Source organism: Quercus robur, chromosome 1, assembly GCF_932294415.1.
Source record: "Quercus robur chromosome 1, dhQueRobu3.1, whole genome shotgun sequence".
Lineage (NCBI taxonomy): Eukaryota > Viridiplantae > Streptophyta > Magnoliopsida > Fagales > Fagaceae > Quercus > Quercus robur.
The window spans coordinates 32,544,522-32,569,311 of NC_065534.1; the positions used below are offsets into that span (position 1 = coordinate 32,544,522).

Consider the following 24,790-nt stretch of genomic DNA (forward strand, 5'->3'; position numbering starts at 1 on the left):
CATATAAATGAGCAAGATGAGTGCTAAAGATTATGAAAATTTGACAACTAATTTTGACTGTATTTATTGTCAAAATTTTAGTATGAAAACCAAATTCATTCTTGGTTTTTTTTATTTATATTGATTACATTAATTTTTTTTTTTAGAAGGAAATTGATTATGTTAGTTGGTTTACATAATACACATGTTTTAAATTATAAAAGAAAAAAAATTTGCATACTAAACACTAGAAAACATTCTCAAGCTCATTTTCAATATCGTTACTAAACACCAGAAAATAAAATAATTTTTCAAAAAATATTCTTTGAAAAATGAACTATTTTTCAGAAAACATTATTATTGAAATAGAACAAGTAGAACGTAAATAATTGTATAGTTGAATTTAATTAAAGAATTTGGGCTACACCAAGTTTGACCTTTCATTTTTCTCATTTGGTTGACATGATCATTAGTTATGTTTTAAAAATTATAACCCAAAGAACCCACGGGGCCAAATCCGTTTAGCTCGGATTAATTAGGTGTAGCTAGTGGCAAGTATTCTCTCAAAAAAAAAAAAAAAAAGAGTATCAAGTAGCAACTGTAGTTTCTGAAGATAAGGATAAAAGGTACTGTGGACAATGACACGTAATGGACAATATCTGTCAGGATTCATGAGTACAAACTTCAAAAAGAAACTATTCAAATTTCGGATTAGAATCTGTGCAATATCTAGAGTGTGTCACAAAAAAATTTTACTTTTTTTATTTATAAGTATTACTTTTTGTTTCTAAAAAAAAAAAGTATTACTTTTTATTCTTATCAAAAAAAAGTATTACTTTTTATTTTATTTTAATTTTTTTTAATTAATGATGGAAATTGAAAGTCTCTTTTTGTAAGTATCAATCTCAACTCTCCATAAAAATTGCATCAATTGTAATAAGATAGATGTTAAACCTCATCTCAATCCTCACATTTCAATCCAAAAAAAGTGGTAGCGGAAGCAGAGTGTTGGTGTGTAATTTCTGTTTAGATGCTCTGAAAATGGAGGAAAAGGGAAAGGAATTGAAATTTTGTGGCTTTAATTTTTGTTTGGGTGCTCTGTGAGTTTGTTTTTGGTGGCTTTTCCGGTTCTAATATTCTAAAAGTTTAGTATTAAATTATTTATTTTCTCAGGAAACAAACAAAGATTATTTATATAATTGGTTTGTAATTTTGTTAATTTAAAAATGGTAAATTGGGGAATTCATATGATTAATAATTTATCTACTCTACTCTCCCTCCAAATCTCTCCAATTTGGGAGAACTAAAAATAAGAGGTTAGAGGTAGTTGAAACCCCTCTAAACCCTTCCAAACTTCTCTCACTCCTTCCTTAAAATATTTCCAAATAAGATAATTGAATTACTCTCCCTCCCTCTACTATACTCTCTCTCCTTTTTTACACATCCAAACAGACTATAACTAAAAAAAAAGGCAAAACACTGTGCCAGCAAGCAGAACTAGTTTACTTGATTCTCAAAAAAAAAAAAAGCAGAACTAGGAGAGTGTTTGGTCATTGATTTCAAAACATATTGTTTAGTGTTTAAACACTAAACAATATTGTTCAAAAACAAAAAAAAATATGTTTGGTCATTGATTTCAAAAAGTATTGTTTAAAAAATATTGCTCAAAACATATGTTTCAAACAATAGTTTTTGAAATCAGCTTGGGACTGATTTTGAACAACAAAAACCATTGCTGAGTGGCATTTTTGTAATTAAGTTGAACAGTACCGGTCAGCTTTTTCACCCACACTGAACAGTACCGGCAGCTTTTAAACAATATTTTATATTTTTTTTGTACTTTGCTGATTTAAAAAATATTTATTTTGTACTTTATTCAGCTTTTTTTTACCATCTAACACACACATATCAAACACATATTTTATGTTTTTGAACACTGAAACATGTTATTTAAACCATGATACCAAACACATTTTTTTTGTTTTATAAACACTAAAAACATATATTTCAATAACACTTTTTAAACTACAATTTTTACATCTTTTTAAACAATAATTTTTGAACTCTATAACCAAACGGGCCCTAGTTTACTTGATTCTCAAAAAAAAAAAAAAAAGCAGAACTAGTTTACTAATACTGTTAACATTTCCCATAGAATTTTTAGTCTTTATTCACAACTTCACTGTTATTGGGAGGCCAAAAGACGTTTTAGTCCTTGGCATCCCCACGTTTGCTTGTTCAGTTGTTTTAAAACGAAACTGACGTCTAACTTTGGTGGTCAAAAGAAGTGAGATCACCTATAACTTTGAAACGTAAAAATAAAATATAAAAAAATCCTTTTAAAAAAAAATAATAATAAAAAGTTTACTTTCTCTGTCCCTAGTTTCTGACCGACGTGTAGTTTCTTACATTAAAAAAAAACGTTTCTGACCGACGTTGTACATAGGACCACAAAAAGACAATAGTACACGTATTCAAAAACCCAAAAAAAAAAAAGCCAACGTCTCTTATACGAATAAGGGTAATATGGTCTTTCCAGTCTTCAACCCAGTACTACTTCCTACCAGTGCTACACCAGTTTGCATAACATACCAAGCTCCTATAAAACCCAACCAAACCCTTCGCTCTATCTCTCACTCTCACACACACAGCTTCTGAAAATGGCTTCCAGTTCCTTTGTTTTTCTCACTGCCACATTTCTTATCCTGTGCACCCTCACCAAAGCCACGAACCCAGGTCTCTTTCTAACCCTGGTTAACAACTGCCCTTTCACCGTCTGGCCAGCCATCCAGCCCAACTCCGGCCACCCCGTCCTCGAGCGCGGCGGCTTCGCTCTCCACACTCTCACCCATCACTCCTTCCCCGCCCCGACTCAACACTGGTCGGGTCGGATCTGGGCCCGTACCGACTGCACCTACGCCAACAACCGCTTCTCCTGCGCCACCGGCGACTGTGGCAACCGCCTAGAGTGCAACGGCTTGGGCGGCGCCACCCCAGCCACCTTAGCTCAGTTCAGCCTCCACCATGGCCACACTGACCTCTCCTCTTACGCTGTTAGCCTCGTTGACGGCTTTAACGTCCCCATGACTGTGACCCCACATGAGGGTAAAGGCCAATGCCCAGTGGTTGGCTGCCGTGCCAATCTGCTCGCCACGTGTCCTGACAAACTCCAGCTCCGGTCACCGCCGGGTCACGGTCCAGTTGTTGCTTGTAAGAGTGGGTGTGAAGCGTTTGGTACCGATGAACTGTGTTGTAGGAACCACTATAATAGCCCACAGACGTGTAGGGCTTCGACCTTCTCTGAGTTTTTTAAGCACGCTTGTCCTGCCACGTTTACCTATGCACATGACAGTCCGTCTCTCATGCATGAGTGCTCGTCGCCACGTGAGCTCAAAGTCATTTTCTGCCACTAGACAGTAGAGAGACCACGAGATAATATGCATGCATTCCCATCTTAATTTCAGTCGGTTTCGTTTAAGGTCTAGTTTTTAAAATGAGAAAGAAAAAATATATAAAAATAAATATGGTTTGGGTTATTATTGACATTTCGTTGTGTCTTTTATGTAACGGGCTTTTACGTGCAAACTGCAAAGCCTCTTTTATGATTGGAGTGGGAATGTAATCTTTTGGGGTTTGTCTAATGCATGAATAAAGTGTATGCGTAATTATTGGTAGCTTCTTTTCTCTCTTTTTACCTAATGTAAATACAACATAGTGCTTAGCCAGTGGCCCAGTGGCTAATGGGCAAAAATTGCTCTCTTTAGTCTCATGTAGTAAAGTTCAAACTTCAGACATGAAAAATGGTAGTTAGATTTAAAATATTGTAATAGCAGCTGAACGGGTCTCATGATCAGTTTTTCTGGAGATAATGTAACGTATGGTAAAGAGTAAAGGCAGGAAACAGAACGGTGGGAGTTTGTGCCTTGTGGTCTTTCGGCCGGTATTTCTCTCTGGTAACCCTTTCTCTTCTCCCGAAAAAAGCAAAAGAGAAAAAGAGAGTGCGCAGTGCGCAGTAGGAAATCTCTCATTAGCGAATATTTGACGAATATCTTGTGGGAACATAAATCAAAATATTGCGAGCTTTTGAGTGACAGATCACAGATGCAAGGGTCCATGGTCTTGAAAAGACCTATCTTTTGGTTCGTATCTCGAAATTTACCATCTTTTATTGTTCCACAAGCATGCTTTTGCTGCGTCTGTTGCTAGTTTGCTTTATAAAAAAGAAAGTCTAAAGAAACAAATTTCACCAAAAATATTAATTTTGTTATTTGTGAATGTTATAAGTGGCGGATTTAAATGTAAATAAGTGGAAGATTGTTGTCAATTTTATATTACCAAATTATGTGTGTATGTAGCAACTTTAGTGAGGGAGTCAGGGAGGTCTTGCATGATGAGATTTTGAATTATTTAACAACTCTTCCTATCAGGCCTTCAGATTTTGTAAATAATTATCCTCGGGTTTTATAACATTATTTACATATTTAAAAATTATTCTACACACTTACGCGTGCAGCTTGTGTGAAAAAGACGTAGATGTTGCGTTGCTTTACAGAGTGATTTTTTTCTTTGTGCTGACAATAGTTTTTCTCCACAGCTTAATAAAAGATTAAAGAAGCTAACATTGGAACCCGAACTGTGAAGTGATAAGATCTGAGTTGTCCTTATCAAGAAAAAAAAGATCTGAGTTGTCAAGCACCTTTGTAAGAGGTTTTTTTTTTTTTTTTTTTTGGGAGTAATGAACTTTATAAGAGTTGATTGTCTGTTTCCAAGAGCACGTGGTGAGAGAATACTTCTATTTATGGGCCTTGAAGTCCAGCCCATATAGCAAAGAAAATATGGGCCAAAGGCCTAACTCGTGTAATAAATTAATTGCGGGCCAAGAGCCCAATAACTTATGAAAGAAAAATAAATGCGCTAATACTATATCCTATATATATTTGTTGTGCAACATCAGAAGCTAACATCAATTAAACATTTACAAAAGATAACAATATTTAATGTGGTTTGGCCAACGACAACTCACACAAATAATATTCATAAACCTTACCAACATAAACTCACAAACATAAAGCCTTAATATACTTAATAACTCACACTCACAAAACAAACAACTCTCAGCATACAACTATGGGTAATCTTTCAACTCCAAATAATCTACTATTTACTCTTCGAAGTAACCCACTGTAGGGTCACGTTTTTCAGGCCAAGTCCAAGATGCATGGGACCTTAGACCAGTAAGCCCGATACAATGAGTTTTGTAGAGAATGAGCCAAAGAACTGGGGTTTAGTGGATGGACAACAATCATCACGGTGTTCCTCATGGGTCGATTTTTAAGAAAATTGGTTCTCGGCATGATCCGAGGAGCTTTTCCTGGTATCCCTGATATGTTGGGGGGGGGGAGGATCCCCCTTTTCTGTTTCTCTTTATTCCTTTTTTATAGTCGTTTTCTTCCTCCTGAATGGGGTCCCTAGGGTAGGTACTTGTCCCATCAGCCTCTCCCTTCAGTTGTTGGGAGTGGTTGTGAGGACAAAGAAGTATGGTTCTGTCAGGCATAAGGCACTGAATGCAATAGTGGTAGCCTTTCCCTTAGATGCTTCCGTTTTCTCCGTTGTCTTTTTCTGCTTTAGTGTGTTTCTTGCCCTATGGAACGATATGGAGTGTCGCTACTGGTGATATGTTGCCTCTTTTACCCTAGGCTATATCTCAGCCGAGGAGGATTCTCCCATGGCCGAGGAGGGGTTTTCCTTGGGCTGGGCCCCTGGCCCAATGTAGACATCGACATGGGCCTATTAGTCTTTTACCCCCCCCCCCCCACAATAGCCCCTTAAAATCCTGCTGTCCGGCTCCTCAGACGGAGAGGAGGGTTTTGGTGACATCAGGCCTTTGTCACGGTTTGCAAAATCTTGCCGTCCATTAATGCCAGAGTCTCTTCGTTTGCCCGAGGCGCGTTCCTGGCTGTGAGACATTCTTTTAATCTATCCAAGCCACGTCCATGTCGCTTCGGTACACGAGGCGGGCTTTAATTAGGGCCCTTTCACGAGGTGACATAAATCCAACGGCTGAAGACTACTTTGAAACTCGAGCGAGAATGATCTCATTTGTAATTCCTTCTTGGGATTTTGGGGCGAATTGATTGCCTCCAGATTCGTCCCCTTCTTCAGAAGCCTTGGGTGTCTCTAAGATTCAGAATGGTCCAGTCAGGACAAGGGAGACAAAGGCTCAAGACCCTTTTTCTCCTCGACAAGGCAAGAAAGGAGCCTCTTCTTCCTTCAGCCAAAATCCGAAGCGGTTGGAGGTCGCATCAAATTTTTGGTGCGACAGCATTGGAACCTCTATCCGGTGCCGTATGTCATGCACGTGGGGGCGTGGATTTCCCATCACCGGTACCATTTGTGCTTGCTCGATTGCTGCTAGAACGATACTTGCTCGGTTGCTGCTAGAACAGGTATGGGGATTGGGCATCCCCGCTTCTTCCTCTCTTCCATCACTGGTGCCATCCAGGTGCCTCCGCTTCTTCTTCTCTTCCATCACTGGTGCCATCCAAGTGCTTCTGTTTCTTCTTCTCTTCCATCACTAGTGCCATCCAGACTTGCCTAGTCATTGTTAAAGCAAAATTGAAGGATCTATCGTCCCCGTGTATTCCTTTTTTTTTTTTTTTAGTTAGCTTATGATTATAGGCTTTTCTAAGCCCTTTTATGTATACTGTACCATCTCTTTATCTAATAAAAGATGATTTTATTGCATTTTACGTATCCTTTCTCTTCTGCAATAATTATCTTGTGAATGGATGTGCTGGTGTCTTTTATTTCAAACCATACTTAGAACCAATGCCTTCGTTGGTAGAGTTATTACTTTGAACTTGTCGAAATCGACGAGCACAACAGTGCCGACTTTAAATAAGTTAACTATACAATACTAACCGGGATAACAGCCGCACGTTCTGTATTGCGAACGGGGTGACCGCCTAAGGATGTGTAATCCGAAATAAACCGTCTAAGGGGGTCGCTGGGTATTAGGGTTCTTTTTCGCGTTTTCGATGATATTCGTAGCTTTAACTTGTTTTAAGTGTATGGTCCGAGGACCGAGGCATGACTGTACCTGGTCTAAACACAGAAAGGCACCGTTGTGTGTTAGTTTCCGTAAGGTCGGAGGGCTGAGGACCATGCAATACTTCCATTCTGCCCAAGACTTAGAACCTTCTTGAAGTTGCTAGTTTCCCGTAGGTTTGAGTTCGAGGACTATGCAATACCTTGGTTCTGTCCAGCACTTGGGCTCTTAGAGTGTCTAGTTTCCCCATAGGTTTGAGTCCGAGGACCATGCAAGACCTTAGTTATGTTTAACACTTAGGCTCTTAGAGTGTCTAGTTTTCCCATAGGCTTGAGTCCGAGGACTATGCAAGACCTTGGTTCTGTCTAGCACTTAGGCTTAGGCTCTTACAGTGTCTAGTTTCCCCATAGGCTTGAGTCCGAGAATCATGCAAGACCTTGGTTCTGTCTAGCACTTAGGCTTATAGAGTGTCTAGTTTTCCCATAAGCTTGAGTCCGAGGATCATGCAAGACCTTGGTTCTGTCTAGCACTTAGGCTTAGGCTCTTATAGTGTCTAGTTTCCCCACAGGCTTGAGTCCGAGGACCATGCAAGACCTTGGTTCTGTCTAGCACTTAGGCTTTTAGAGTGTCTAGTTTTCCCATAGGCTTGAGTCCGAGGACCATGCAAGACCTTGGTTCTGTCTAGCACTTAGGCTTTTAGAGTGTCTAGTTTTCCCATAGGCTTGAGTCCAAGGACCATGCAAGACCTTGGTTCTGTCTAGCACTTAGGCTTAGGCTCTTACAGTGTCTAGTTTCCCCATAGGCTTGAGTCCGAGAACCATGCAAAACCTTGGTTCTGTCTAGCACTTAGGCTTTTATGTTTGGCCATCAACTTCTCTCTCCGCATAGGATTCAGCGGACTGGATTACTAGGCCCGCGAGGATCTGCCCCTTGTCAAGTGCTCGGGGCACATGTCTGACATTAGAAACCCCTAGGACCACGTATTGCTTAACAGCCCTTCCCACATAATCAACACTTCGAAGTGTGGGCCTGAGTGGAAGCTGAGTTACGACAATGATGGTGGGTTTTAGGAAATAAGGGGGAGGCTTTTGTGCAGCTTGCACCACTGTCACGACGGTCTTCCTGATGGACTCCTACTGGCAGGAGCTTGATCCCACTATGATTAACCGTTGCACTTGCTAATGCACAAGCTCTCCCCACAGACGGCGCCAATTGTAGGGTCACGTTTTTTAGGCCAAGCCCAAGATGCATGGGACCTTAGACTAGTGAGCCCGATACAATGAGTTTTGTAGAGAGTGGGCCAAAGAGCTGGGCTTTAGTGGATGGACAACGATCATCACGGTGTTCCTTATGGGCCGAGTTTACCAAAGAAAATTGGTCATCGGCATGATCCGAGGAGCTTTTCCTGGTATCCCTGATATGTTGGGGGGGGGGGGGAGGATCCCCCTTTTCTGTTTCTCTTTATTCCCTTTTTATAGTAGTTTTCTTCCTCCTGAATGGGATCCCTAGGGTAGGTACTTATCCCATCAGCCTCTCCCTTCAGTTGTTGGGAGTGGTTGTGAGGACAGAAAAGTATGGCTTTGTCAAGTACAAGGCACTGAATGTAATAGTGGCAGCCTTTCCCTTAGACGCTTCCGTTTTATTCGTTGTCTTTTTCTGCTTTAGTGCGTTTCCTGCCTTGTGGAACGATATGGAGTGTCGCTACTGGTGGTATGTTGCCTCTTTTACCCTAGGCTATATCTCAGCCAAGGAGGATTCTCCCATGGCCGAGGAGGGGTTTTCCTTGGGCTGGGCCCCTGGCCCAATGTAAACATCGACATGGGCCTATTAGTCTTTTACCCCCCCCCCCCCCCCCCCCCCCACACCCACGATGTTCTTCTAGGAGTTTTTCACCTTTCCTAGGAACCTTGGGCAAAAGCCATCAAACTGCTCTTCAAAGAAATCCAATCATGTTCTTCTAAGAACCTTTCACCCTCTCCCCACCTAGGAGAAATTTTGGGTATAAGTCATCAAACCTTTTGCAACAATACCTATTTATAAGACTTCAATTCTATTCCTTGATTGACAGAATACTATTACTTCTTTAGTAAGGAATATTTTTCTTTCTATGATAAGGAGAATTTTTGTCTTCCACACTCAGTAAATTCTTCTCATTTACACCAAAGAAACCCAAACCAAAACTAATTAGGAATATGAGGATATATATATATATATATATATAGCTTGGTCAAAGATCAAAAAGTAGCCCTCAACACCCCATTTATGTTCAAACGGAGAAAGCTTATTGAAACATTCATATTTGATTAAGATTGAACAACCATTTAAGCAAATGTCTAATTAATGTGATCAACCGGTACAAGTAAGCATGCAAGAAATATTTCCCCTTCAAATGTAATTTAACTAATATGCATCAATGCTATTTTATCAAAATTCAAAAGATTGATATGGTCTTGATTTAAGGAAAGCAATTTGAAAAAAAAAAAAAAAAAAAACCCTCAGATTCCTGTATTCCTTAAATCAAACCCTCTCAATTTTGTTCACAGTTACTTTCCCTGCTAAAATAGAATCAAGATTGACACGTTTACCAAACTTTCTATTTTGGCGATAAGAAAGGTTGGGCTACTTTTCTTTCTTTATATTCGTTTGAGTGAAAGCCAATCCTAGCAAACTCTCTTTTAAATGTCAACGTATGGAGTTGTTAAATTACCAAATGTAGGTGGCAGCCATCAATTTGCATTTTTTATACAATTTTATTTGGAAGAAGCTAATGGCATATCTGGAGTGGAGCATAAGTTACAACAAGTGAATTTTGGAAGAATTCAGAAAAAATAAATAAATAAATAAAGAGGCTATTTTGGAAGGCAATCTTATTTCTTTTGGCCAAATTTATTTGTATTGTTGCTAAGATGAAAGTGGAAGCGCGGTAATCTATGGTTAGATTGTTTTCACCATTCGCATTTTAAAGTACTCGTAATCTAACTCTAAAGTGTATAAACAATAATAATAAAAAAGTGAAATATATCCTATTACAGAGTATCTTGTAACTCAATTGGCACGTTTGTAGTATTTAAAATTAAGATGTTTAGAATTCAAAACCCTCATTCTCCAACTATTGAATTATAAATAATAAAAAAAATAAAAAATAAAGAAGAAGAAGCATGTAAATATTCCTTAGGTACAGTTCACAAAATACAATATATTAGACTCTTCGATTAAATTTAGACTAATATTATTTATGTTTCATTAATCTATGCAACCATACATTTAAATTAAATTGACAAACTTTTTTTTTTTTTTTTTTTTTTTTATAGAAAATTTCAACCTATAACGTTTGCTCCTTTTTTATTATTAGACCAAGACACCAATCAGTTTTTGGTATAGGTGGGTATTAAACCACAGATCTTTTATTCAACTATCAGAAACTTTACCAGTTGAGCTAACTGGAACCCATAAATTGAGAAACTTGATGTATAGGGTATGCTTAGAACTATCATATATTAGTCAATGCAACCATGTAAATATTTCTTAGGTAGGCTTAGAACTACCAAACAAGTTTGCTAGATATATCCCTATCATTAAGTATTAAAATGAAAATTTTAGTATAGAATTTAACAACAAGTGGCAACAAAAAAAGGATAAGAATGATAATTTTTATCAAGGACAATGTTTTCCTCCAAGCCAGCTTGGAAGAATCTCTTTCAATTCACTACGTGACAATTTATAAAGTTTTTCACATTTATTAAATAAGTCACACGATTCAATTAAAAAGTAATGTGACTAAAAATACACGTAAATATTATTTTTAACTACCATATAGTGAGTTAAAGGAAGTTTCCTTCAAATTGGTTCGAAGGTAATTTTTTTTTTCCTTTTATCAATGTCCAATAAATAATTAACTTGGTGTTTTGGCCACAAATTGTTTTACTTGAAAGAAAAAGGCAAAAAGAGAGAGTTGGAATTCTTAAAATTAAATATTGGTGTTTTTTTTTTTGGGGGGAGAGGGGGGGGGGGGGGGGGGAGGGGGGGAGAGGAGGGAGGGAGGGGGGTTCAACTTGTGGACAATGCTGTAAATTCACTCATAGGACTTCACAAGTCTAATATGCGAGAGGAGCGACAGATAGTCACTTTCGTTCATTCAACATGGTCCCCACAAAGTGAAGCTGAAATCAATCACAAATGTAAATTCATCCAACATGGTGCCCAAAGTGAAGTTGAAATCAATCACAAATGTAAATTCACTGGGAAACATCCAACTACACTCTCATATGTGGCAAGTTCCTATAGGCTGGAACACCGACTTAACACAAGAAAAAAGATAAATCATAAATTACACCTTCTAACTTTACCTAAAATTTAAATTAGTCATCTAACTTCTCTTTCATTCAATTCAGTCATGTCATTAAACTTCATCGAAATTCAAAATTGCTTCGTTAACTTTCAATTTTATTTAATTCAAAACTACACCATTTTTGGAATACAAAGTAAGGGGAAATTATACCTTTTCACCATAAACTATACCACATTTTCACTTTGCCCCATTTTACATTTTGCCTATTGAGCTATCAAAACACACAATTGACCCCCCTAAAGTTATAACTCTATAACACTTAATTCCTACTGTCTTTTTTGGGGTTCAGTCTAATAGAATTTAACATTAAAAGGTCAATTTACCCCTCCCTTCAAAATAGATAGTAGAGGGTAAAATGGTCTTTTAATACTAACTTTTGTTAGACTCAAGCACCAAAACAAATGGCAAGAGTTAAGTGTTATAGAGTTATAATTTTAAGGGATAATTATGCATTTCAATAGTTTAATAGAATTTAACATTTAAAAAAATAAATAAATTTAACCTTCCCTTTACAACAGATAGTAGAGGGTAAAATGGTTTTTTAATGCTAAATTTTGTTAGACTTAACCCCCTAAAACAGATGGTTAGTATTAAGTATTATAGAGTTATAACTTTAAGAGTTCATTTGGTTGGGGGTGAAACAAGAAGGATAGAAAATAAGGGAGAGAAAAGTGGAGAGAAAATTGATTTTATAGGAGTTTGGTTGGAGAGAAGGGGAGGATGGAAAATTGATGAGGCCCATGTGTTTTCTTTTCTGGCCTACCAAAATTATATCTGCTTAATTTGTGGAGAAAATAGAGGGGGGGAGGAATAGTTGCATCAATGACTGAACTACCTCCTTTTTTTTTTTTCTTTCCTGGGTGTGGGACTTGCACACCGATTTTCCACTTTTTTTTTTTCTTTCTTGGGCATGGACCTGCTGGTTGCTCTATTTTTTTTTCTTGGTGTGATACAAGTTTTGCTCTTATTATTATTATTATTATTTTGGGTTTAGCTAGACGTGAATATTTTTTTAAACATTTTTTTGACATGATTTTTCTTTTTTTAATAAATTTAGGTGATTTTTTTTGGTTGTATTGCCACCTTTTTGTTTTAATTGTGCATCGTTTTTTTCAACAAGGGTATGTAGTAAATTTATACAAATTTATTGTTTCTATTCCTCTACTTTTTCACCCCAACTAAATACAAATTAGAAAAACTAAAACCTCTTCTATACTCTCATTTTTTCACCCCTTCAACCAAACGTACCCGAAGAGATAATCATGCATTCCGTGAGTTCATGGGATACGGTCTAAAATAAGGTCTAATTTAAGGTGAAATTAAAAAAAATAAAAATGTAATTACCCGAAAAAGTAAAAGTAAAAAGAAAAAAAAAATCCCCGCAAGCATAGGCAAATAGCATTATAAGCCTATATTGGATCATATTAAAGAGTAGAGTCCGGAATACGAACCTTCTAAGTTCTATCCATTTATATAAATGCACAAAAGTGTCGGCTTTACAATTTATATAAATCTCTTTTTGCTTTCCTCTCTTTGTTTCTTTCTCTCTCCCTCGCTCGTCGCTCGCAATCGCAGAGCTATTGTAAGCTCTCGAACCTTCTTTCCTCCATGGCGGCGTCCCAAGCAAGCCTCCTCCTCCAAAAGCAACTCAAAGGTATGTACAAATTTCAAATTCTTTGTTCCTCCTATCTCTCACACACGTACAAAATTCGATGTAGGTTTTCAATTTTGATTGATTACCAGCCGTTCATCAGTTTCTGATTGATCTTATTGTGTGGTTCAGATCTTTGTAAGAACCCGGTCGATGGGTTCTCGGCCGGTCTGGTCGACGAGACCAATATCTTCGAATGGAGCGTTACAATTATTGGACCGCCGGATACTCTTTAGTACGTGCTTTATTTTTATTTTCTGAGCTTAAATTTTGTGTCTTTTTGGATCACTATCTTGGGGGATTTAGGTTTTTTTGGGTATTGTGGGCAGGATTTTAATTTTTCTTTTGGTTATAGGATTGAATCAAGGGCTGGATTGTGATTTTCTTGGGGGAAAGTTTGTGTTTTTGATTAGTTTTGGAATTTGGTTGAATTAGTTGGGTGTTTCGTGATTGTGGATTCTTTTTTTAATTTGATGTGTTGGTTTTAGGGTTCTAGCCTAATCGTTGAATTGATAGAGATTTTGGAATTGTTAATTGTAGGAAAAGGAGAAATCTTTAGAGGGAAGCTTAGGATAGCCAATTCTAATCTTGTTACTGGATCATAGTTTTTAGGTGCTTTTGTTTCAGATAATTTGTTATGCTATATATTTGATGTGTTGGTCTAGGGTTTTAGCCTAATCGTTGAATTGATAGAGCTTTTGCAATTGTTAATTCTAGGGAAAGGAGAGATCTTTAGAAGGAAACTTAAAACATCCAATTATAATCTTGTTACTGGATCATAATTTTTAGGTGCTTTTGTTTCAGATAATTTTTTATTCTATATTTTCTTGGGATAATATCTTGTTAACTAGATTGGATGCTTTGGGCTAGGAATTGTTGAAAGTTTCATTTTTTGGAAGAATCCTTTTCTTGAATATTGGTTTTTGTAAAGAAGACAGTGGACAAGGGGAAGATAAGGATTTTTAGTAACGTGAAAATGCATACCTTTGATTTGTTCCAAGTCCAAGGAATGTATCAATTTCTGCTCAAATGGCACCTTCTCCACCTATGTATATCAATTGCTGCTTGCTTCATTTGGTTCTTTAGTTGGTTACTTTTGATTGTAGGATTCATGTGCTTTAAAGATTGGTTGAGGGGTTGATTTTGGAGTATGTGGCTTTTTATATATCTACCTAATGTTTTGCTTTCAAATAGAGCTAATGCATAGGCTAATGTCACACTGTTGAGTTTCAAACTAATGTTTAGCTATGAGTTGTGTACTTATTATGATTTTTAAGCATTACATAATTGCAGTGAGGTGGGATTTTTCAATGCTTTATTAAAATTCTTTGAGCGTAAATTTTGTGTTCTTTTGGATCATTGTCTGGGGTTTGAGGCCTTTTTGAGATGTTGTGGGCAGGATTTAAATTTTTTGGTGATAGAATTGAATCAAGGGCTCATTCTTATTAAATTTTTTTTGGGGGTAAAGTTTGTGTTGTTTTGGAATTTTCTTGAGTTAATTGTGTGTTTGGTGATTGTGGATTCTTTTTTTTTTAATTTGATGTGTTGGTTTTGGGGTTTTAGCCTAATCGTTAAATTGATAGTGCTTTTGGAATTGTTAATTGTTGGAAAAGTGAAATATTTAGAGGGAAACTTAGAACAACCAATTCTAATCTTGTTATTGGGCCAAAATATCTAGGTATTTTTGTTTCGGATAATTTTTTATGTTATATTTTCTTGTGATAATTTATTGTTAACTAAATTGGATGTTTTGCACTAGAAATTATTTGAAGTTTCATGTTTTGAAACATTCCTTTTTCTTAAGTATTCTTTTTGTAAAGAAGAGGGTGGATAAGTGAAAAAAGTATGGTTTATTAATGTGATAAGGCATAACCTTTGAATTTTTTGAGTCCATGGAATGTATCAATTTGATGCAGGACAAACCAGAAGTTTGCTACAAGAAAATTAAATAATAGGAAAATAAAGGATAGAACCTAGTAGTCGGCACCTAGGCGTGCTTAGAGTTAGCACCAAGCGAAGAAAAACCACTAGAAGTAGGTTATCACCAAACCAAAACATCAAAAGGAACATTTATTCAGCAAAATAACTCTTCCTTGATAGGAGTACAATGCTTAGCTTATATAGGAATACTAAACCCTAATCTAACTGGCATAGAAAACTCTAATTGCGTTATTACAAAAATAATCCTAGATTTGAATAAAATACTAAAAATCCTAATTAAATACTGGGGCTTAAAATAAAATAAAACTGACCAAAGATACAATTGACCAGCAAAATTAAATAATAATAAGTTAAAATAAATATCTCTTTGTGTCTCTTGCATCATCCTTCCCTAGTTAGAGAAAACTTGACCTTGAGTTTTGAAGTGCTGAAGGATCAAAATTCTGGCACGTAAACCTTGCTTTAGTTTAGGTGTCACCTTAGGAAGCACAGAGAAAGAGAAACCTTGCATTCACTAACCTCTCATGTGTGAAGCTTTGTCTTTGAAGTTGTTGGTCACCTTTTAAGATGCCTCGAAACTCAAGTTGAGTGGTTATGTGTTGAACCTTTGCAGACATATTTGTTTAGGCCGTGTATGACTTTCATTAAGCTTTCTAGGGTCATGAAAGACTGCATTGGAGTGGGCTTAGGATTAGAAATTGCACTATCATTCATAATATGCTTTTCAAATTGTGCAATTGGTGGGTTGTCACATTGCCTTAGATTGTCTTTATGATTTTCGAAATTACCATGTTGGTTTGGGGTAGATATTTTGCTCAAAAGTATTGTGATAAATATTGATCATAAAGTTTTTCTTTCATATCCTTCCTAAGCAGTAATGGTAGGTTCGTATTTAATAAAGTGATTATATATGAGGTTCTCCCAGAAAATATGATGAATGCTTGTACAATTTCTAACCTCCATGCTCTCATGGTCAAAGGTGGTTCCTTAATTGAAGCAAGTGATATGTGTCGGAGTTTCGATCCTTCCCCACTTCAAAACTCAAGGTCGAGTTTTGTCCGACTAGGGGAGGATGATGCGGGATGCACAAGGATTTATTTATTTATTCTATTGGCCATCAATTTTGTTTTTTATTTTAAGCCCTCGTATTTAATTCAGTTAATAGTATTTTTTTGTAAAACCTAGGGTATTTTTGTCATTCAATAAGTAGGGTTTTCTATGTCAGTATGAAACAGGGTTAGAATTCCTATATAAGCTAAGCGTTGTACTCCTATCAAGGGAGATCATTTTGATGAATGGAGGTTCCTTAGGTTTTTTGGTCTGGTGCCAACTCCTAGTGATTTTTCTTTGCTTGGCGCTGACTCCAAGCCTAGGTGCTAACTCATAAGTTCTATCCTCTATTTTCCTGTTATTTATTTTTCTTATTACAAAGTTCTAGTTTGTTTTGCATAACAATTGCTTCTCAAATGTCACGTCCTCCCCCACATAAGAAATGGTAGAAGTTAAAGTCGTGGGTTCAAAACTTACTGGGTGCATGTGTAAATTTACCAATTAAAAAATAATAATAATTCAATTGCTGCTTGCTCCAGATGGATTGATTGTAGCATTCAAGGGCCTCTAAGATTGGTTGAGGGGCCAGTTTTGAGGATGTGGCTTTTGAGATATCTACCAAATGTTTTTCTGCCAAATAGAGCAAATGTATAGGCCGGTGTTATGCTGTTGAGATTCAACCTAGTGTTAAAAGCAAAGAATTGTTTCCTAATTATGATTTTTATACATTACATAATTGCAGTGAGGGAGGATTTTTCAATGCCATTATGAGCTTCCCATCGAATTACCCAAACAGCCCTCCGACAGTGAAATTTACTTCAGAAATATGGCATCCTAATGGTTGGTTACTTTTCTAACTCTCATCTGTTTGATCTCTTTGCCCCTGTTGATTAGCAGATTACACTGGCTGATTTGGTTTCTTCATGAGTTGCAGTTTATCCTGATGGCCGCGTATGCATATCAATTCTTCATCCTCCTGGTGAGGACCCAAATGGCTATGAGCTTGCAAGTGAGCGCTGGACACCGGTGCATACGGTATGTATCCCTCTCTTGGTTCCATTGATGAAGTTGGGGATCTGAACTTGGGAATTCCCCACTTTCCAACTTCAGGGTTAGGGAATATTTGTCCAATTCAATATTCTGAAGTAAATGCGGAGCAGTTGGTTATATATCAAAATGTTATTGATAGTTAATTGAGTTTCAAATTTTCAATGTAAGATGTGAAGATACTGGTCAGAATTCCCTGCATTTTTTGGGGAAAGAGTTGGGGGGGGGGGGGGGGAAGGTGAGGGTGGACTAGTGGGTTGAAGACAATAAAGAGGATAAATAATAATAAGCCAATAATTTAATATGGTTATACAAAATTAATTATTACTTATAAGAACTAAGAAACTATGAGGTAATAAGCTTCAATCATTAGGGGGGTGGGGGGGGGGAAGGTGAGGGTGGACTAGTGGGTTGAAGACAATAAAGAGAATAAATAATAATAAGCCAATAATTTAATATGGTTATACAAAATTAATTATTACTTATAAGAACTAAGAAACTATGAGGTAATAAGCTTCAATCATATTTATTATGTACTCAACAAGAAGTTGCAAATGTTTGTTGGATTTACTATTTTGTTTTTTTAATAACAGTTGATGTCAGAACCTTATGGATGAGGCCATTTAGAATATAAATCTACAATGCATAGTAGTTGAATTCTATCACACCTTTATTTAACTTCATATGTTGATACTTACAGAAAACCTACTGATTTTAAGTTCCTCATCTTAAGTGCATCTCTAAAATTGAACTATCATTACATATATTTGCACAGTTTTAAAGGTTTCAAGGCTTACGCTTCGAGTTTCATCTTGAATGTTCGGGGCACAAGACCATGGCTTAGCTTCTTTTGTTTCACTCAAAAATATTTTCTTGTTTGAATTCTTTTGCTGTTCTTTATGATTTTTTATAAGAAAATTTATTAGAAGAAAGGGATTGTTGTTCTTTATGAATCTAAGTGAGTAAAATATATTTTATGCTTATGGGAAAATATAGTATTTGTCACGGATGCCATTTTTGTATATCCTCCATGTAGGACTTTATTTTTCATGAACTAGAAGTTCATATTAATCAAATAGGAGAACGTCGAGATTTTTAGTATTTATTTTGCTTCCTTGATTTTCCTTGAAACAAACACAGCATTAAGAAAAGGCTCTTTCCTCTGTTTCATGTCATTTGGTTTCTCTTTTGTCTCGTCTATTCTTTTCCTTCGTTACATTAGTCTTTGTTGGTTAAGAGTTGTTCTATATTGCTTCCAAATTTCTTAGAGTTCAACTCAATAATACCAACCTTGTCCAGAAAAAAAGAGGTTACTAATAGAATATTGGAGAAGTCCAGTGTCTGAAAACCAGTCAACTAAGAAATTTTAACATGATGGTTTCTTCTCATTTAGTCATATTATGAGTTTTACTGTGTAAACACCTAGATTATGAGACTTATGGCTTAACCCTGGGCTCAACAGAGGGCAGAAGCTCTAGACAGATCTCACCCTATAAATCATTGCTTCCCTGCTTAATGACTGATATTTACCATAACCTTACATGTTCTAACGTATTTTTGTTATTGTTTCAGGTTGAAAGTATAGTTTTAAGTATAATATCAATGCTTTCCGGTCCTAATGACGAATCACCTGCAAATGTTGAAGCTGCTGTAAGTGATTGTTGGCTATTGATTTTTCTTGTTCTATTTATAAGTAAAGAACTATGATGTGCAACATGTGAATATGCAAATGCTTCAAGTTAACATAATTGTAATAGTAAATTATGTGGACAGATTATAGGCAAGGTTGCAGACTGCTTAATATTTTTGTTAGATAAATCCTTTTCGATTAATAATGTCGGTAGCCCTGTGATAGATTGCTTTAGTCAGCAAACAGCTTGACCAAATGAAGAACATGCTAAGGCTCATCATACATGAGGCAGATAATGGATTTGCAGGAAGTCCACGGCCAAGGGAAATTTAATCTAGTTAGTTACAAGCATCTATGGAGGGACTAATTTCTCTTTAGTAGATCTTATACAATGTAGGATGGATATCATTTAATGAATAAGAAGAATGAAAATGGTTTGATTTCTTGATTTTAGTTATTCAGACGGTGCGCTCGTGTAGGTGGTGTAAAACTGATCAAAGAAATCTCGTGCTTGGTAGAGATTCTTGAAGAGAGTTGGTTGTGGACTACTTCTGACTTTGCAAATTAAATGTTATATTCCAGACACCGGAGATCTAAGTGAGTTTGTGTAATGCAAGAGACTGAAACTTGTACTGATGGTCATTCAGAGAAGTACAGGCTTCAATGATGGAGATTATTTAGTTAATGAAGGAGAATAGTGTTTACTGATTTCTTGATTTCAGTTATCTTGATGATGTAAGAAAAGCTTTAAAAGTTCTCAAGACAAGAAGTTCTATGTAATCAGGTGGTAGAATTATCAAAGAATATCATACTTTAGTACAAGATCCTGAATGGAGTGCTCAAGTGGGGGGTTATTTCCTTGATGCTGAGGAGTGTCTAAATGTTGGTATGTACTGATTGTGGGGTATACAAGTAATCAAGCGAAAATAGTAATTACAAATTTTGATATATAAGATGTTCTCATGATTGCATCTAGGGTTCAAATGTGCCAAGCCAAGCTTTGCCTTGCTCTCATGCTTCATTTGTTAAAGATCATACAAGCTTGAGCTCAAATCAAGTTTATTTTAAGCTTGAGAACCTGAGCTTGAGGCATCATAAGCTTGTTGAGTTCATGAAGAGCTTGATGAGCCCATATTTTCTAAAGTTAATAAATTATAGCCACTCAAGTACCAAAAGCCACGAAAATAACAAGCCCACGGGCTAGAGAGGGTTAGGGACTCACCGTGGTTGCAAAGTCTATGTCAAAGTTGAAAATTGAAGAAATTATTTATAATCAAGGTTTTAACAACAAAAAATATGTATAACCTAAAGAATCTTGAGCTTCTTGTTTAGTTAAATAAACAAATATGCCTGAGCTTTTACAAAGTCAAGATCCTAGTTGCTCATTAATGGCTTGGTTCATTTGTTCTTGTGTTTTCATAAGTTGAAGCCAGATCTTTTCATGTATTTTGGTTGGATTTTCTGCTTTGATCCTCTTTTGAGTCCTTAAAACTAATTGACCATTTGGCATATTGTTGTAATTCTTTTTCTTTTTTCACAAAATTGATATTTACTGTGATTTTGAAGTTTGTGGTTATTATGATTATGTAAGTTGCGGCTTCCTCTATTGTCATTTTTCCTCCTCAATTGTTCTTTTCAACTCCCCCATCTATTATTAGAACATCATTTTCCAATATACATGGATTTATTTATAAATATAGCCACATATTGTTTGGTACCACAAAGTGAATTTCATAATTTGCATCTCTTATTACAGAAGGAATGGAGAGATAGGAGAGACGAGTTCAAGAAAAAAGTCAGCAGATGTGTGAGAAAATCACAAGAAATGTTATGATCCAGCAGGCCACCAATGCTTCTTCTCTGCTTGTGGGTGCCAGAGGGGTCTTAAACTATGTTGGGGGGGACTGGTTCACCAGGAAATGTGTTCGTCCTTGTACCATGCCATCGAAGTTCTCGCGCCCGTTTATTTAGTTCTTTTGTTTTATCTAAGAATGGACGAATTGTATGACTTGGAACATTTATGTAATTCAAAAATGCTTTGGTTAGTGTTTGATGACAAGCATTCTTGTTCGATACTTAATGTCATCTGCTTGAGTAACTTTGGGATTTTTACTAGGTGTGGACTTCGGTCCAGACCATATTTGGAATGGTTTTTTGTTTGGTTGTGTATGTTTGTCAACATGGCAAAGTCTGTAGACAAACCAGCAAAACTGAGAGGAACCCCTCCCTATTATTTGGATTTTGGAATGCGCCTGTTCTCTACTGCTGCTCTTCTTTCCCAATCTGTTAACTGTGAGAACACAAACAGTGTGTGAGTATACAAACAGTGCATGGTTGGAAGTATAATACGAATGTGGGAATATTAAAACGTTTCTATTGATGCCATTCCTAATTTTAAAGACATGAGTGAAATCAGTTGTATGTAAAGAAGAACGACTGGTGTTAAAAAATCCACCCAAAAAAAAAAAAAAAAATACTGGCTGTTGTTAAAATAAAAGTCTATTGGTGATCGCATCGGGGTTTCTTTGAAGTTCGAACATCATTTGCAAACTGCACATTGAGTTGAATCAGACTGAGGAGTATGGATCTTGTAGTACAAAACTGAAGCGGCAGAAATTTGAATATGTTGTGAGAGGGAGGAGGTGAATCAGTAAGAGAGGCGGAGGGCTTCTGCAACTCCATTGATTTCAATCTGTGGTTTGGCTGACCATGAGAAAATGAAGAGGGGAAGGTCTGCAATCTGAGAAATTGAGATTGAGAGAATAGGAATTGTCAAATAGTTAGATTATAAAAATTAAAAAGAAAAAGAATAATCTCAGTAACTTAGTCTGAGGTTTTGGTTAATATTAATTAGGTTCAAGACATTTCAAAATTAACCAATTTGGTCTCTAAACCCAACTTGGTCCTTAAATGTCGTTAAGCTCATTAGTCATTCTAATCCCTCTCTTCTCTCTCTCCTCTCTCCTCTCATCTCCACTTATCTCACTCTCCCTAACCCTAAACTTTGATCCCCCAAAACCTCATGGCTATTGCTAGCAAGCCACAATCATTGTGAGCAACTCTCTCTCTCTCTCTCTCTCTCAACCATGGAAGAGCTCCATGAAGCCCATCTCACCACTGATGGCGATGAGCTCAACGACATCACCACAACCACTGGCTGTTGCTTTCTTTACCCTATATCTCTATTATCCTATTCTTTATTTTTCTCATTTATTTTCTCTTGTTGTTTTTGGCCGAAACCCTCTTTTGTATATAGTTTTTGGTTTGGATAATTTAGGGATTGGGTTTTTGGTTGGCTATAGGGATTTAGTGATTTTGAATTGAGTTTGTAAGATGGTGTACAGTGTACTATGAGTTTTTTATTTTATTTTATTTTTTAATTTTGAGGAGCTTGGCTATTAGGGTTTGAAAAAGGGGATTTTAGGGTTGATTTCAAATGGGTTTGGATGTACCGCTCGTATAAATGTTATTTATGCCATGTGTATATGAATTTGTGTATGTATGTCTAAATTAGTTAGTGTGTGTAAGATTTGTTTGTGGTGGTGGGCTTTTTAACAACGGTGGTGAGGTGGTGGTTTTGCTGATTTAGTATGAGTTTGGTATATACACGGAGAGAGAAGAGAGAATTAAAGCAAGGAGAGAGAGAGAGAGAGAGAGAGACGAAATGTGTTAGAATGACTAATAGACCTAACGGTGTTTAGAGACCAAGTTGGTTAGTTTTGAAATGTTTTAGACTTGGTTGTCATTAACTCAAACTTTAGGGTAAGTTACCAAAATTTATCCAAAAGAAAATAGTGATGATGTGTAAATTTAGGAGGTCTTCAAACCAAATTGAACCCTAATATATGGTCAAAAGACAAAGTAGAATTTATTGCAAAATCATAAACAAACTAATTGATTGATCTTTAATTGATTTCCCACCAACTATAAAGATTGAACTCTATACTCCATTGACATGGTTTCAAAAACCGGTACGGTCAAAAAATTGTTTTTGCTCTTGGTTCTTAGTTTTGGTCGATTTTAGAGGTTTTTATCAAACCGAATTGGTGCCCGATTCCTATTGAATCGGTACAATTAGCCGGTCTAGTTTGGTTTTTAAAACTATACTTCACTTTTGAATTGCCTATAGTCTTTCCGAATTTCCAATCACAAATCTAATTTCACTAATAAATTTATTTTGCGTACTCCACCCATTTTCAACACCAGATAATCAAAACAATTGATACTCTATTCCAAAAGAAAGGTGAAATGTCACTTATTCTTATCATTTTGGGGGTTGAATGTTATTTCTTTAAAATCAGGAACAGTAAATATAATTAATTTCACTATACTCAAAGTGTCAATTTAATTTTTTCGAATAAATTGGAGTTTTGATGACTTTATATTAATAAAAGTTAATGAATAGTAGCCATTTGTCCCCCTAAACGTGTGCGCAACAGTAGAGGAAAAAAAAAAAAGAAAAAAAAAAGAAAAAAGAAGAAGAAACTTAAATTCAAAACGCAACAGCCGGATCTAAACACATACTATGTAACGTGATTCTAATCTATTCATAAATTTTATCAATAAAAGAAATTTCACTTTTCATATTTTATTCAAATCATTTTAAAATGAAAAATAAAATCCATCTTTATTTTCAAATGGTGCACGATAAATGATTGATTGATTAGGGTAACAGAATTACCTGAAACCAGCAATAATAATAGTCATCACCTAATGAAGCTCTCAAGCCATCCACAAACTTTATGGCTGGGTTCCTGGGAAAAAATGGCACGCTCAAGTTGACCACAGCTTTCACTCGGTCTGGCCTGAACCAGCAAAGTGCCAGGCCATCGTAGCTCCCAAGTCATGACCCACCAAGAAGACCTGGTCGATACCCAAATGGTCAAGCAGGCAAATAAGGTCACCAACAATGTGGAACGAGGTGTAGGAGGAGAAAGAGGGCGGGGCATCAGTGTCGCCATATCCGCGGAGGTCGGGGCGATGCAGCGGTAGCCATGGGAGGACAGGAAGAGAAGCTGGTGGCGCCATGAGCATCAGAACTCAGGAAAGCCGTGGAGAAAGAGTATGACTGGGCCTGTCCCTATTGACGCTACGTGCATGTTTATGCCATTTGTGGCTACTGTTGTGTGCTCTATCTTCTCCATCTTTTGATTTCTGAGTACTCAGTGTGTCTTTGTTATTCTTCTTGCTCTTGGTTTCATGGTCAGGGTCTGCTGTATAATAAAAAGTGTGGGGCCTGTGGGCCTTACTTTGATTTCGAAGGTGATGTGATGTTTGAAACATTTGTATATAGTTGCTCACTCGAGCTCCGGATCCCCTCCATGGGCACAAGCCACAAGGGAAAATCCCTATCGAACCGGCCCCTCTTTTCCTGGCGGCTTGGGTGTGCAAAGTCCCTTGCCATCCACTCTAGTCATATGTGATGTCAAGTGAGTAGATTCGGATCCTCTCAATTTACCTTTGAAATGGAGAGTGTCCATTTTACAGACAAGATCTTTTTGAAAACTATCAAGGGTCAAAAACATGTCACGTCAATTAAAATGTAAACGCACACTTAACTGTAGTTAAACACTTAAACTAGAGGGCTCTTTAACTCAACCGGACAAATTCTACTGAAAAAAAGAAAAGAAAAGAGAGAGAGAGAGAGAGAGAGAGAGAGAGAGAGAGAGAGAGAGAGAGAGAGAGAGAGAGAGAGAGAGAGAGAGAGAGAGAGAGAGAGAGCTCTTTTAGGAGGGAAAAGTGAACCAAATGTGTACGTTCAAAGCTTCAAAGAACACGTTCAAAGGTTCAGAGAACAAGTTCAGAGCACATCTCTGTTTCTATCTTGCCAAAACAGAGGTATATCCGTAAAACTTGTTTATGGTTATCTTATTTGATGTTTGATCATTTTTATGCATTTATATTGTTGTCTTAGTGAGTTTATATTATTGTTTCGGTGGCTGGATGTAAGTTAGAGTCTATCTGAATTTTTATTTTTTATTTTTTGAGATAAAGATTGAATCTTTATAATGGATAGATGATTCTTGGAGTCCATCTCATTTTTCTGCATTTATATTGTTGTCTTGGTGAATTTATATTGTTGTTTTGATGGCTGGA

General features: G+C 36.6%; 2 protein-coding genes and 1 pseudogene across 3 annotated transcripts; 2 read left to right on the plus strand and 1 right to left on the minus strand.

Moving 5' to 3' along the window:
- Window positions 1-2,592: 2,592 nt before the first annotated feature.
- Window positions 2,593-3,653, plus strand: LOC126731208 (osmotin-like protein). The gene has a single exon (XM_050435025.1). It carries the CDS (start codon window positions 2,640-2,642, stop codon window positions 3,390-3,392), a length of 753 nt encoding a protein of 250 aa, XP_050290982.1. The 5' UTR covers window positions 2,593-2,639; the 3' UTR covers window positions 3,393-3,653.
- Window positions 3,654-12,846: 9,193 nt separating this feature from the next.
- Window positions 12,847-20,792, plus strand: LOC126731224 (ubiquitin-conjugating enzyme E2 7). 2 transcript variants are annotated; one of them, XM_050435027.1, is made up of 6 exons: window positions 12,847-13,029; window positions 13,159-13,261; window positions 16,760-16,857; window positions 16,952-17,052; window positions 18,637-18,714; window positions 19,174-19,660. In XM_050435027.1, the coding sequence occupies exons 1-6, from the start codon at window positions 12,984-12,986 to the stop codon at window positions 19,180-19,182; spliced, it is 435 nt and encodes a 144-aa protein (XP_050290984.1). In that variant the 5' UTR covers window positions 12,847-12,983; the 3' UTR covers window positions 19,183-19,660. The 2 variants fall into 2 exon arrangements, with proteins under 2 accessions (XP_050290984.1, XP_050290983.1); XM_050435026.1 differs by lacking the exon at window positions 19,174-19,660 and adding an exon at window positions 20,451-20,792 and having other exon boundaries at window positions 12,854-13,029.
- Window positions 20,793-23,333: 2,541 nt separating this feature from the next.
- Window positions 23,334-23,838, minus strand: LOC126714060 (uncharacterized; annotated as a pseudogene).
- Between the last annotated feature and the right edge of the window lie 952 nt (window positions 23,839-24,790).

Bases quoted from the DNA above. Each gene is read 5' to 3' on its own strand.
- LOC126731208 (XM_050435025.1), top strand. From the start codon at position 2,640: ATGGCTTCCAGTTCCTTTGTTTTTCTCACTGCCACATTTCTTATCCTG.
- LOC126731224 (XM_050435026.1), top strand. From the start codon at position 12,984: ATGGCGGCGTCCCAAGCAAGCCTCCTCCTCCAAAAGCAACTCAAAG. The intron at 13,030-13,158 runs GTATGTACAAAT...TGTGTGGTTCAG, and splicing joins CCTCCAAAAGCAACTCAAAG to ATCTTTGTAAGAACCCGGTC. The intron at 16,858-16,951 runs GTTGGTTACTTT...CATGAGTTGCAG, and splicing joins AGAAATATGGCATCCTAATG to TTTATCCTGATGGCCGCGTA.